The 14,088-nt window shown below is 41.5% G+C and overlaps 1 protein-coding gene across 2 annotated transcripts in view; it reads left to right on the top strand.

Moving 5' to 3' along the window:
- LOC126248560 (RUN domain-containing protein 1-like) overlaps window positions 1–14,088 on the top strand; it is a 177,681-nt gene that overhangs the window by 70,546 nt on the left and 93,047 nt on the right. For both annotated transcript variants that reach the window (XM_049949650.1, XM_049949649.1), the window contains exon 6: window positions 12,903–12,993. In XM_049949650.1, coding sequence (XP_049805607.1) covers window positions 12,903–12,993 — 91 coding nt within the window. The remainder of the gene's footprint in view (window positions 1–12,902; window positions 12,994–14,088) is intronic.

Below are 14,088 nucleotides of genomic sequence, written 5' to 3'. Positions count from 1 at the left end.
GAAGGGGAGGAGGATCGCAGCTGGAGGGAGGTTGGAGTTGTTTTAAATAAGGTTCTATGTGCGATTTGGTTGGCTGTTCTCAGTGGGGGTGTGATGAAGAAATAAATATTTCCACTGCAGAAAAAAAGTATGGGAAAGAAGGTCCTTCACAAGTCCAGCATGTTTGAACTTTGGTTTGGGGCTAAAGGTAAGGCCTTTAGAAAGTATTGAGACTTCTGCAGGGGTCAGGAGTTTGGCAGAAAAGTTGACAACAGTGTTTTGGGATGGGTTTTTCCAGAGCAGTATGTTTCGTGTAGGGTGGAGCAAGTTTTTGGGGGTGTGGAAGGTGGAACTTATGAATGGTTGGGGGGCGGAGGGGGGGGGGGTTGGATCAGACCGATAAGAATTTTTTGGCTGTAGATAATCCCATATGGACATAAGACAGAAGCAGATAGGACAGCTTTCTCATACATTATTGGGAATGTTGTTCCACCTGTTGAAGGGCAAGAATTTCTGTTGCAGCGATAGCATGCAGGTAGGTGTGATGAGAGTGAAAGGATTTTGCAAAAGGAGTAGAGGCTATCAAGTATGGTTTCAGCTTATATTATTTGATTACGAAGGACCTTATTGGCGAGGGTCAGACAGGATTTCAGAAAAAGGATGTGTGATTGGAGTTTTACAAAGGCAAAGTAGAGTTTTCGGAATTGGCGAAGGTAGAATGTGTAGGGATTTGTGGCTGGATGGTTGAAAGAAAAAAAAAGGAGTGACTGGAATAAAAAAGGTTGAAAGTAAGAAAGTGAAAACTCATGGTCAAGGCGTTACAACAGATGTAAATGTTAGGTACTATATAGAGAGCCATGTAGGAAGTTAGAGGGAAGGCGAGAAAATGTTTTAAAGAAGCAGGGAGTAGCAAGCATGCTCGAAAATAAATATATTCGATTGCAAACTGACTCGTGGCAGTAAAAAACATGCACTATTGTAAATAAACATGTGCAATTGCCTAACAGCCAGGTTGGGCAGGACTCGGTAGTGGGGTGTATTGGTTTGCTTTGTGGAGCGGTAGTGGGGTGTATGTTTAAAACACCATTAAAATTAAATATTCAAATAGGGGCCGTCACTGCGAGAGCAGGCAGTTGTAGTATGACACTATTTCATGTGATGGGCCATAACAGTGGTGGGCATTTATATTGCACAACAGAAAGTGGCTGGTGTGCATTTTAATGGCAGGTACTGTAGATAAGTAAAGAAATACAGTCAAAGGACAGAGGTATGGAAAGGAAGAGAGAGGACAATAATTGAAATTCCTGGATTGAACAATGCATAAAATAAAGGAAAGGCAGCCACTCACCCATAACGAACTGATGTGTGTAACATAGAAACCTGTAACAGGAAACACTGTTCAGACTTGCTTTTGAGCTCTTACTCTTAAGTTATGATCTTTGCCTTCTGTGGACAAGCCTCCACCAATGTCCACTTAGCTGTTTCCCACTGTCTCATTTTACTTTTTCTCTTCTCTATTCTATCCACACCACTGCTTTCCCATCAAGATCATGTACTACCTTCTCCCACCACTCTTCTTCTCTCCCCTGCTGGCATTTCTCTCTCTCTCTCTCTCTCTCTCTCTCTCTCTCTCTCTCTCTCTCTCTCTCATTTTCATTTTTATTCTCTACCCTTGGTACTCTTTTCATATTTTTCAGCTGTTGAGTCATCTGTTGAAAGTCATGTCTCTTTCCCACTACCCCCTCTTGGGTTTCCCCTTTTCCCTCCCCACCCCCTGCAGTTCAGCCAACAGCTTTCAATAATTGGTAATCAATTATCAGCCTCACCGTAGCCATGGGAGCATAATGCAGACATATACATCTGTGTGGTTGTTTGTGTGAATTGTATACTTTTACTACAAAGAACAAGAGCTCAAAAGTGATTGTGAATAGTTTTTCCCACTGTGTGTTTCTATGCTCTGCACATCTGTCTGCTGTAGATGAGTGGTTGCCTTTCCTTTATATTATATAAAATAAAGGTACAGTGTATGGAAGATGAGACTCAATCTGTAATTTCATGTTTGGAAATGTAGAAAGAAAAATAAAATTGAACTTCCTCACAGATTAAATGTGTGTGCCTGACCTGGACTTAGTTTTGATCTTTGTCTTTCATGAATAAGTCTCCATCAACTGGATCATCCAAGCACTGTGCATGGCCTCATGCAGGTGTCATTACATGCCACAAAGTATGATGTGGGTGGCTCAGTTGGTAGTTACACTTCCCACCAAAGCTAAAAGTTCTGGTTAAAGCTCTAGCCTGCCAGACATTTTTAGCATAAGTATAGTAATAGTGTACACTTTGCTGCAGGTTGAAAGTTCAATTCTGATTATGTGAGAATACTATTAACTAATTATTTTCAAATAAAACAGTGGCTTACTTTGGTGCACCTGTCTTAAGTGTTGACTGTGGCTGATCTCCCGTTTCCCGGTAGGTTTTGGAAGGGGATGTGAAGATGTTTATGAAACTGCCAAACTTGGCAATAATTATTGTAGTCTGTTGGTGACACAAAAGCAACTTTGATTATTGTCATGAGCTACAAAGAAATAAAGATGAGCAAGAAGTTGAAAATCATTCTCTCATTGCACTCATCTGCAACCACCTCTTAAAAATGGAAGAGTACAAAGGTCTACTGGTAAGATAAGAAAGTTTCCGTGGTGAACTCTATCATGCATTTGCTCAGTTGCTGGTCACTATTGTTCCAATTTCATAGACCAAGTACTGGAGAACTGAATGCCAGGAGTGATCTCCATTCAAACAGTACTACTGTTAGTAAACAGCATTGCAAGCTTTTGAGCCAGTCATGTATATCTTAAAACATTTCAACTAAAATTTAAAACCTTGATTCATAACTTCACTGACATAACTCTAAATTCTGTAAATTGACCTCATACATGCATAAACTGCTCAGGGTGGAAGAGGGAGTATCTAGTTTTTCGTGAAGGGAAGATGATGATGTTTTTTTTGGGGGAAGGAGACCAGACAGCGAGGTCATCAGTCTCATCAGATTAGGGAAGGACGGGGAAGGAAGTTGGCCGTGCCCTTTGAAAGGAACCATCCCGGCATTTGCCTGGAGCGAATTAGGGAAATCACGGAAAACCTAAATCAGGATGGCCGGACATGGGATTGAACCGTCGTCCTCCCGAATGGGAGTCCAGTGTCTAACCACTGCGCCACCTCTCTCGGTTGTGAGGGGAAGAAATCAGGTGATGAAAATAATGGAGTGAATGCCTAATGTTTAGGCATCTACATCTACATGGATACTCTGCAAATCAAATTTATGTGCGTGTCAGAGGGTTCATCAAACCACCTTCACAGTGATTCTCTATTATTCCACTCTCGAACAACAGGCGGAAAAAACAAACACCTATATCATTCCATGGGAGCTGTGATTCCCCTTATTTTATTATGATGGTAATTTCTCCCTATGTAAGTTGGCGTCAACAAAATATTTTTATATTCGGAGGAGAAAGTTGGTGATTGAAATTTTGTGAGAAGATTCCATCACAGCGACAAATGTCTGTGTTTTAATGGTGTCCATCCCAAATCCTGTATCGTGTCCATGACACTCTCTCCCCTATTTCACGATAATACAAAAGTTGCTGCTCTTCATTGAACTTTCTCTATGTACTCCGTTAATCTTATCTGGTAAGGATCCCATGCAGAAGTACTCCGAAAGTGGATGGACAAGCATAGTGTAGGCATTCTCTTTAGTAGATCTGTTATATTTTCTAAACGTTCTGCTGATAAAACACAGTCTTTGGTCTACCTTCCCCACAACACTTTGTATGTGTTATTCCCAATTCAAATTGTTCACAATTGTAATTCCTAGATTTTTACTTGACTTTATGGCCTTTAAATTAGACTGATTTATTGTGTAACCGAAGTTTGACGAATTGCTTTTAGTACTCATGTGGATGACCTTGCACTTCTCATTATTTAGGGTCAGTTGCTAATTTTCGCAGCATCACATATGTTTTCTAAATCGTTTTGCAATTTGTTTTGTTCTTCCGGTGAGTTTACTAGATGATAAACATCATCATCTGCAAACAATCTAAGACAGCTGCTCAGATTTTCTCCTAACTCATTTATATAGATAAGGAACAGCAGAGAGCCTATAACACTATCTTGGGGAATGCCAGAAATCACTCCTGTTTTACTCGATGACTTTCCGTCAATTACCACCTCTCTGGCAGGAAATCACGAATCCAGTCACATAACTGAGACAATTTTCCATAAGCATGAAATTTCACTAGAAGCCACTTGAGTAGTACAGTGTCAAAAGCCTTTTGGGAATCTAGAAATATGGAATCAATTTGAAATCCCTTTTCAATAGCACTCAACACTTCATGCGTGTAAAGAGCTAGTTGTGTTTCACAAGAACAATGTGTTCTAAACCCGTGTTGACTGTGTGTCAATAGACCATTCTCTTCAGGGTAATTCGTAATGTTTGAACACACTATATGTTCCAGAATCCTGCTGCATATTAATGTTAATGATATGGGCCTGTAATTCAGTGGATTACTCCTACTACACTTTCTTAAATATTGGTGTGAACTGTGCAACTTTCCAGGCTTTGGTTACAGATCTTTTGTCGGGCGAGCAGTTGTATATGATTGTTAAGTGCAGTGCTGTTGTATCAGCATACTCTGCAAGGATTGTAATTGGTATACAGCCTGGAGCAGAAGACTTGCTTTTATTGAGTGATTTAAATTGCTTCACTACTCCGAGGATATCTGCTTCTATGACAATGTGTAAGTCACTCAGGCCCTCAAAATTTTCAGCCTTTAAATCAGCTATAAAAACTCAAAGCTGAAATTTATGGGGGTGCAACATTGTAATACAAAGAACAAAATGTGATCCTGTCTTAAGTTGGTCTTTGATAGAGAATGTTCACCACTAGAACTATCCACAGGTGCCAAATTGAGAAATGTTAAATCTACAGTAACATCCTTGATCCCTAAATCTGCTTCTTCACTTAAGGAGAAAGGCACAAAAAACAATAAGACAAGACCTAAAAAGACATGCCAGCAGCATACCAGTTCAATGTAACAGCAAGTTCTGCCACAGAAGGTACGGACATTGATATTTGCATGAGCCAGCAAGTCTTTAAACACAGTTGGAAGGAGCGCACCATTGGAGACACTGGCAATCGTGGGGGTTTTCTCGCAATGAGCCAGTCACCATCATTGCAGTCCACATCTAACAAACATAAACAGAATGAAGCTCCCAATTCAAAGACCCTCCGAGCTGCACGACGGTTCCTCATGGTTTCAAGTGCTGAGGACTGTCAATCCTTTGCAATGGTAAAACTGTTTCTTATTTAGAAAGGTGATGATGCATTTGCCAGCCCTCTGAAATCCTGCTCTCATTTATATAATGGCACTATGCTTTTGGAGACTACTTCTGATGCTCAAGCACAACAACTGCTTGCCGCTTTGCTTCTCCACAGCTATCCTGTTTGTGTCAAAGCCCAAGGGCACATAGAACTCGGAATTCTTCCTCTAGTGTTATTTACTCTAGGCTGCTCAATGGTCTGACTGAGACAGAAATCCAAACGTACCTCTCTGATCGTCTGATCGGGGTGTCATTGCCATCCATCAGATGATGAGAAAGGTGCCCACACGCTCTATTTTTCTCACCTTTGATAGAGTGGTACTTCTATCCAAGATCCAAGCCGGCTATGAAGTTATTACAGTCTGACCATACATTCTGAACTCAATGCTCTGCTACCAGTATCATCGTTTCAATCAGACTCGAATATCTTGTCGACACCCGGCTAAATGTGTAACCTGTGGTAGGGATGTGCACGAGGGCAATTGTCCGCCTCCTCCTCACTGTAGCAACTGCAATGGCGACCATGCCACCTCCTCTCAAGATTGTCCCAAGTATCTTGATGAGCGGGCTGTCAAGGAGATATGGATAAAGGAAAAAGTGCCTTACCCAGTTGCTCGAAAGTCAGTGGCTAGTTGCAAACCCTCCGTTCTACCATCTGGCACTTATTGTACTGTTCTTGCTGCATCTCACTCCATGAAGGACATGGCCACGTAGACATGTGACCTCATATTCAGCACTGCACTTGTGAAACCACACAGTGTCATGGTAGCATTGCCGTCTCCTCATCCAGCTGTGCAACAAGCCACCAAACATTCACCTCCTGGGGCGAAGTCACCTGCTGCACAACCAGCAGGTCAGAAAGGACAGAAGGAATATTCCCACGAAGACTTCCTATGTCCCTCCAGCCAACAAACATCTGAGTTTTCCTCTGCCAACTGGAAAGGCTCCAAGAAGTCAAAGAAAGGCAAACGAGCTTCTCCTTCGCCGACTCGGAGATCCTCTTTGACGATGTTACCGTGTAATACCCTCAACCAGCCGACTCCCATGTCGCTGGTGCGCACTGCCAACCATTTTTCTGCCCTGGACTCCACAGATTGACAGAGGGGGAATGCCGACAATTCTGTAGAACACATGGAGCAGGATCCTCCAGCCTCTGTGCCGTGTAGCAGAGAGTCTGTGAAAGCTGGCACTCAGCAGCTGCCGAGGTGACACCCCTTCATTTTTTCCCTCCTCCCTTTTCCTTGTTATGACTCTCCTTTAATGGAACATTCATGGCCTTTGATTAAACAAAGAGGATTTATGGCTGTTCTTAAAATTGCAGTGTCCACTTGTTCTCTGTCTCCAGAAAACAAAATTGCATCCTCACGACCGCTTTGAGTTCTCGCATTTCTTCCCGCTCTTTTTTGACCTTCCCCCTGAGGGTAGCATTCCATCTCATGAGGGAGACATGCTGCTCATATGGGATCATGTTCATAGTCAACCCATCTCCCTGAATACCTACCTTCAAGCTGTTGCAGTTCGCCTTTTCCTTCCTGACTTGACCTTTTACCTTTCTACCATGTACATCCCTCTGTCATTTGATGTCAGCAGGGCAGACTTCCTCCAGTTTATTGGGCAGCTACCTAACCCCTTTCTGCTGCTCAGTGACCTTGATGCACACCATCCCCTTTGGGGTTCTCCCAGAACCTGACCGAGAGGTGCCCTTTTAGCTGACCTTCTCAATCAACTTAATCTCGTCTGCCTTAACACAGGAGCACACACATCCCTTTCAGACTCCATGCACACCTATTCCCATTTACATATATTCTTCTATGCTACCCAGCTTGCCCATTGCCTCGAGTGGTCCGTTCTCTCTGACCATTTCCCATGTGCTATCCATTTGCGGACTCCTACCCCACCTACATGCACACCCAAATGGCAGCTTACTATGGCTTACTGGAGACTTTACTCCTACATGGCAACCTTTGACGACAAAATTTCCCCAGTTGTGATGACCAGGTAGAATATCTTACAAATTATCCTTAGCACTACAGAATTTTCCATTCCTCACACTTCCTCTTTTCCACGCCGTGTTCCAGTCCCTTGGTGGACTGAGGTATGCCATGACACGGAGACAGGCTCTACGTGTTTTTAAATGTCATCCTATGATGGCAAACTGCATTCATTATAAACAGTTGCATGCTCAATGTCATCGCATTCTTTGGGATAGCAGAAAAGCTAGCTGGATTTCATTCAGTAGTTCTTTTAACAGCTCCACTCCCTCTCCCATCGTGTGGGCCAACTTCCAACAGCTCTCTGGGGCCAAGATCCATTCCCCAATTTCCAGCCTGACAGTAGCAGACAATGTCATAATGGACCTTATTGCTATGTCCAACACCTTGGGCCGCAATTTTTTGGACTTTTTGAGCTCCTCCCACCGTCACCCTGTCTTCCTCTGTTGGAAACGAGCAGAGGAACTTGGGCATTAGCCATCTCTTCTTAGAATTGTGAGTGCTACAATGCTACCTTTACTATGAGGAAGCTAGAACATGCTCTCACTTCATCCCAATCCTCTGCCCCAGGGCCAGACGATGTTCACATTCAGATGTTTCAGCCCCTGTCTCTTGTGGGCAAGCACTTTCTGCTTCATACGTACAACCGCATCTGGGCAGAGGACACGTTTCCCAGACACTGGTGTGAACACACTGTCATACCCATACCTAAGCCCAGTAAGGATGAACACCTTCCTTCCCATCCCATGTCATGAATTGTTTTCTGTGTAAATACCAGACTGTGGCCATGTTTTTCAATTTGGAGAAAGCCTACAACACCTGCTGGAGTACTGGTATTCTCTGCCTGCAACAGCTGCTGGAGTACTGGTATCCTCTGTACACTCTACACACCGCATGCCTCATTTCCTTCAAGAATTTTTAAAAGACTGAATTTTCAGGGTATGTGTGAGTTCTGCCTTGTCGGACACCTTTATCCAAGAAAACGGTCTACCTCAGGATTCCCTTCTGAGTGTTATCCTCTTTGCTATCACCATTAACCCTATAATGGGCTGTCTCCCACCAGGCATCTCAGGCTCCCTTTTCGTTGATGATTTTGCCATGTATTATAGTTCTCCATGAACTTGTCTCATTGAGTGGTGTCTTTAGCAATGTCTTGATCACCTTCACTCATGGAGCATCAACAGTAGCTTTCATTCTTCCACAGACAAAACCATTTGTATGAATTTTTGGCGGCGCAATTGGTTTCTTCCACTGTCTTTACATCTTGGGCCTGTTGCTCTTCTGTTCATTGAAACTATGAAATTCCTAGGGCTCATGCTCGATAGAAAACTTTCTTGGTCCTCCCACATGTCTTACCTGGCAGCCCACTGTATGCGGTTCCTCAGTATCCTACATGTCATCAGTGGTACTTCCTAGGGAGCAGATCGAACCACCCTCCTTTATTTGTACTGGGCCCTTGTCCGTTCAAAACTAGACTGTGGGTGTTGTGTTTATGCATTGGCACATATGTCCCTCTTATGCCATCTCAATACTTTCCACCCTCATGGCATCTGTTTGGCCACTGGTGCTTTTTACACTAGCCCGGTTGAGAGTCTGTATGCAGAAGCTGCCGAACTACTGCTATCCTACCATCGTGACTTTCTCCTCAGCAGATATCCTAGCCGATTGTCTGCCATGTGTGACCATCCCCCCTGTGCCTCTTCTTTGATGACACATCTCTCTTCTCTGTTACTTCCTAGAGTTCGCTTTTGGCTCTTTCTCCGGCAGCTTAAATTCAGGCTACCTGCAACTTTTCTGGTGGGTGTGAACCCTTCACTACCTTGGCTACATATTTCACCCTGTGTTCATCTTGACTTCATTCACTTCCTAAGGACACTACTACAGCCTCGCTCTATCACCTTCAGTTTCATGACCTCAGCATGGAACTTCACGATGCTACCTTTGTGTACACTGATGGCTCTCAGACTGTCCATGGTGTCAGTTGTGCCTTCGTCATTGGTACCGATGATTTTTGGTATCAGTTTCTGGAACATCGCTCAGTATTTACAGCAGAGTTCTTCACCCTGTATCAGGCCACACAGTACATTCGGCAACATAGGCTTTTCAATTGCGTCATCTGCTCTGACTCTCTGATTGCCCTTCAAAGCCTCTGTGTGCTATACACTGCCCATCCCTTAACGCAACGGGTTCAGGAAAACTGTCACTTGTTCACTCTTGATGGAGCCACTGTGATGTCTACGTGGGTTCCTAGTCATGTTGGTCTGACGGGCAACGAGGCTGTTGATGCTGCTGCCAAGGTTGCAGTCCTCGTGCCTCAGTCTACTAATTCTTACATTCCCTCTGATCATCTCTGTGTTGCCACCAGTCAGTAGGTGGTGTTACTTTGGCATCACCTCTGGTTGCCCTGTCATGCGAACAGGTTCTGGGTTATTTAGCCTCTCCCAGCGGGTTGGATGACCTCCTCTTGGCCCTCTCACTGTGAGGAGATTACTTTAGATGGGTTGCATATCAGGCACTGTTTCTTGTTAGCCATTGCCATTTATTAAATGGTGCTCCCCCACCACTTTGTGCTCATTGCGCTCAACCTTTGACGGTCTGCCATTTCCTGACCGAATGCCCTTTTTTTAACCACTTACGTTCTCGTGTGTGTTTGCCGTCTGAGTTATTGGCCATTTTAGTGAACGATGCGTGGGCTATCGACCACATTTTACTTTTTATCCGTCATAGCAATGTGACAAAGGCCAATAAATTTTTAATTCAGGACCTCTATTTCTCTATTGTGTATTTTATAGACCTTTCTCCACATCCCTGTTTTTAGCTGTCTTCTCCTCTGTCGATTGAGATTAACATGAAGTTGTTTTTAACTCCTCTCTTTGTCTTCGTGTTCCACTGTTCTGACATGGGTGCATATGATCCTAGTTGTTTTTGTGCCCTGAAAGAAAACAAAACAAAGAAATTATGGGAACAGTTATGGCAGGTCCCTTGCAATTCTGCTAAGCATATATCACATCTTGTCTTGACTTTGGATCTGTTATGTATGATTCAGCAAGACCTGCAAACATGAAGATGTTTAAATCTGTAGACCTCAAGGAAATAAAGGTAGCTACAGGGACGTATAGAACAAACTCCATTCCATACCTCATTGCATACTCTTGGGGGCCACTACTTTTGTCTCGCGGCAATTCCTTCAAACACAACATTTATGTATGCTCTATTAAAATATTGTAAAAGTGGACTTAAATAATGAAGTCTGGACTGCAGGCTTTCCTGTACTTCATAAAATCTATTAATAATCTACACCTTTTCAGCAACATGACAACCATTTCTTCCATTTGTAGATAGAAATGCAGGGCATGATGCTGCTGCCAAGGTTTCAGTCCTTGTGCCTCAGTCCACTAATTCTTACAGATTTTCAACAAGACTCCTAAAGGCCTTGTTGTGTATACATAGTTCAGAAAAAGTTATGCCAAGGTTTATCAGGCAACAGTCGAATGCATGCATGTACATTGGTGGTTAGGAACTGTATAGGCGCATAGCGACGATGGAAATTTCTTCTGCCATCAGGAACTGAATAGGCTCTCTCCACTTTGAGGGCTACTATACTAGTATGCATTGATAATCTTGGTACAGAGATGAATGTATGTAGTTTCAAAATAGTGGGAGAAACTCTTAATTAGTTTCAACAATGATTTGATGTTTTTCTGTCAAGGGACTGAATGCTTAGTTGAAAATTGTGTTTATCGCAGCTGAAATTTCAGCTGAAGACAAATGAAGTTCTGTTGCATGTATGTTTTTATTGGTGTTGGGTGTCAGTGTGTGTGGAATGGTGTTTAAATCCAGCTTTATTAATTTGTTAATGATAACTTATTGTTAGTGCTTGGTAGAAAATAACTAGTTTGTGAGTGGACTGTATACACATGAACATATGCCTAATATAGAGCATTGCTATCCATTAAGATGATTCTTTCCCCTTTTTAACTTTTTTCTATTTCCTACCCCCCTCTGATTTTTATAACATTTTCTTGTTATCATATATATCTCTGGGAGATATTCAGTGACATTTACTGTAAACTGAATCTTAAACTTCTCTGCAAACATAAATTTTATCTATTCAAGAAGTACGTGACTTGTATTTCTGTTACTTTAACTCAACATGGGCATAAATTTGTGGATGAATTTTTGCGTCAACAACTGTGGACCCTGTAATAGCTTCCAGAAATTTTGTCTACTTTCATTTGTATAAACTAGACATGGAATATTCAACAAACAATTCTGTAATATTTATATTTTGAAGTCTGGAAATACTTTAATTTTTTTTTAATTTGTCTCAAAGCAATATTCATTATATCTCTTAAGAAATGGGTGATTAATGGTATCTGGTGCAAAATACATATGAGGTTTGTGTGAATATAGGCCATACTCAATGTCTGTCATATTAGCATGAAAACTGCCATGTCTTTCTCTCTTACATTAATGCTTATTAACTCATATTGTGGCACTTAATCATTAAGTCCTTCGGAAAGGGTTATCATGTAATGGATTAACTTAACACATACAATGTATATAAATACCTAATGGAAATTCCTGGATGGAGCAATACATAAAACCAGGGAAAGACAACTACTCACCTATAGTGGACTGATGTGTGGAGCATACAATCACATAACAAGAAACAATATTCACACTAGCTTTTAAGCTCTCGTTCTTCTTCTATAAAAAGATCAAGAGATTGAACACTTGTGTGAATAATGTTTCCTGTTACATGTTTCTATGCCCCACATATCGGTCATCTCTTATTTTGTGTATAGATAATGTATTAAGTAACTAATTCCAGATTAATATTATTTAAGTTAGAAGAGAAACTTACACCCCCCCAAATTGCTGAAACAAGAGGAATTGGAAGAGGAATGAAAAATGTGAAATTGCAGCACAATTGGTATCCAAGTTTATAACTTTTAATTTGTTGCAGCCTTAGTAACAATTTAAATTCCAAAGCTTAAGATTTTGAACACCCCCCCTCCTCTCTCTCTCTCTCTCTCTCTCTCTCTCTCTCTCTCTCTCTTGTCCGCAGCTCATGGTCTGTGACTAGCGTTGCTGCCTCTGGCTCACGGGATCTCGGGTTCAGTTCCCGGCTGGGTTGGCGGTTTTCTCTACCCAGGGAGACTGCGTGTTTGTGTTGTCTTCATCATCATCATCATCATAATCATCATCATTCGTGACAGTGGATAAATTGGACTGTGAAAAAATTGTATGCAAGTATGACCGTGTAGTTGAGTGCACTACAAGCCAAACATCATCAACATCTCTCTCTCTCTCTCTCTCTCTCTCTCTCTCTCTCTCTCTCCCCCTTTCTCTCTCTCTCCCTTTCTCTCTTTCTTTCTTTCTCTCCGTGTTCACTAGGCTTGCTCTGAATGTATTATCTCAGCAATTCAGAAAAAAATCACTCCTCTTTTGTCTAAAATTGTGTCTGTATTAATCTTTAACTGTGTATTGTAAGTCATGCCAGATTTGTTTGAGATCTAAGCATGCAACTAACACGTGTTTTATTTTCTTTTATAGCTTATTAACCCACTGAAGATGAAGGAAAATTTGGTAATGCAACTGAAAACACAGATTTCAGACTTGGAGCGATTCATTGAATTTCTTCAAGGTATAACACTCAGTTGCTTTGCACAGATTTTAAAGTGTTCAGCATTTTATAAATACTTTTGTTAACATGATAGTAAAAAAATTATACTAGAAAGTGGAGAAAATTAATTTGATTATTAATACTAGCAGTAGCATTGTAAATCTGTTGATAAGACAGTGCTGTCAAACAGTTTTGAAACATGAATAATATGAACCTAAAGAAGTAAATGTCTGTGCAAAGTTGTTAATCGTCCAAGCAGAAATCTTAAGTTTGGTGACTGCAGACAAGACTTGCTTGTAGCTTGTTTCCACACTAGTGGTGCTAAATGACTTTATATGTAACTTTCTAAAATTGCAAGTAGACTGTGAAAGTGTACATAAAGTAGACGTTATCCTGTAGATGCACTTAGCATTTTCTCTGCTGCTTCACTGTTCACGTTTCCTACAAATAACTGCAGCTCCTTAATCAATTGATATAGAAGTGCATCTTTGTTAATACTCTGTGAGTTATTTGTGAATATTGGCTGAAAAACTTTACATAAATTCTATGCAAAAACTTTCATCATTAAGTGTTTTCCTGACAAGGAACGGCACTTAGTCAACCACTACATTATTTGCAGTGATGTTTGATGAGGCCTACTTTCATGATACTTTGAAAATGAAGTCTAATATCACACTATGAGAACTGCCTAAACTTTTTCATCTTAAAACAACAGCCATACTTGGTAAACATGTCAGTCACCTGTGCATCTTCATCTGCACTCTACGGGTCACCGAAGTGTTTGGCACTGGGTAGACACAGTACTAGAAACAGTTTACCCTATTCCATTTTTGGATGGTTGACAGAAAGACTATTCCATTTGTGGATGGTTGACAGAAAGTAAGATTGTCAACACTCTTCATTGTGGTTATTACATTAGATATGTGTTTGTTGACTCATTTTGCAGCACAGTGTCTCGGAATTTTGTGAACAAGGGTCATCATGATATTAACTCCTTATTTGTAGCATCTCCTACTGCAGCTTGTTGAGCAAATCTGTAACACTTTCACACTGACCAAATATACCCATGATGAAATGTACATTTTTCCTGTGATTCTTGTATATACTTCCTTCAAT

This window comes from Schistocerca nitens, chromosome 3, assembly GCF_023898315.1.
Source record: "Schistocerca nitens isolate TAMUIC-IGC-003100 chromosome 3, iqSchNite1.1, whole genome shotgun sequence".
Taxonomy (NCBI): Eukaryota; Metazoa; Arthropoda; class Insecta; order Orthoptera; family Acrididae; genus Schistocerca; species Schistocerca nitens.
Note: the sequence above shows the minus strand (reverse complement) of the source record. Positions and strands in the feature narration are given on the sequence as shown.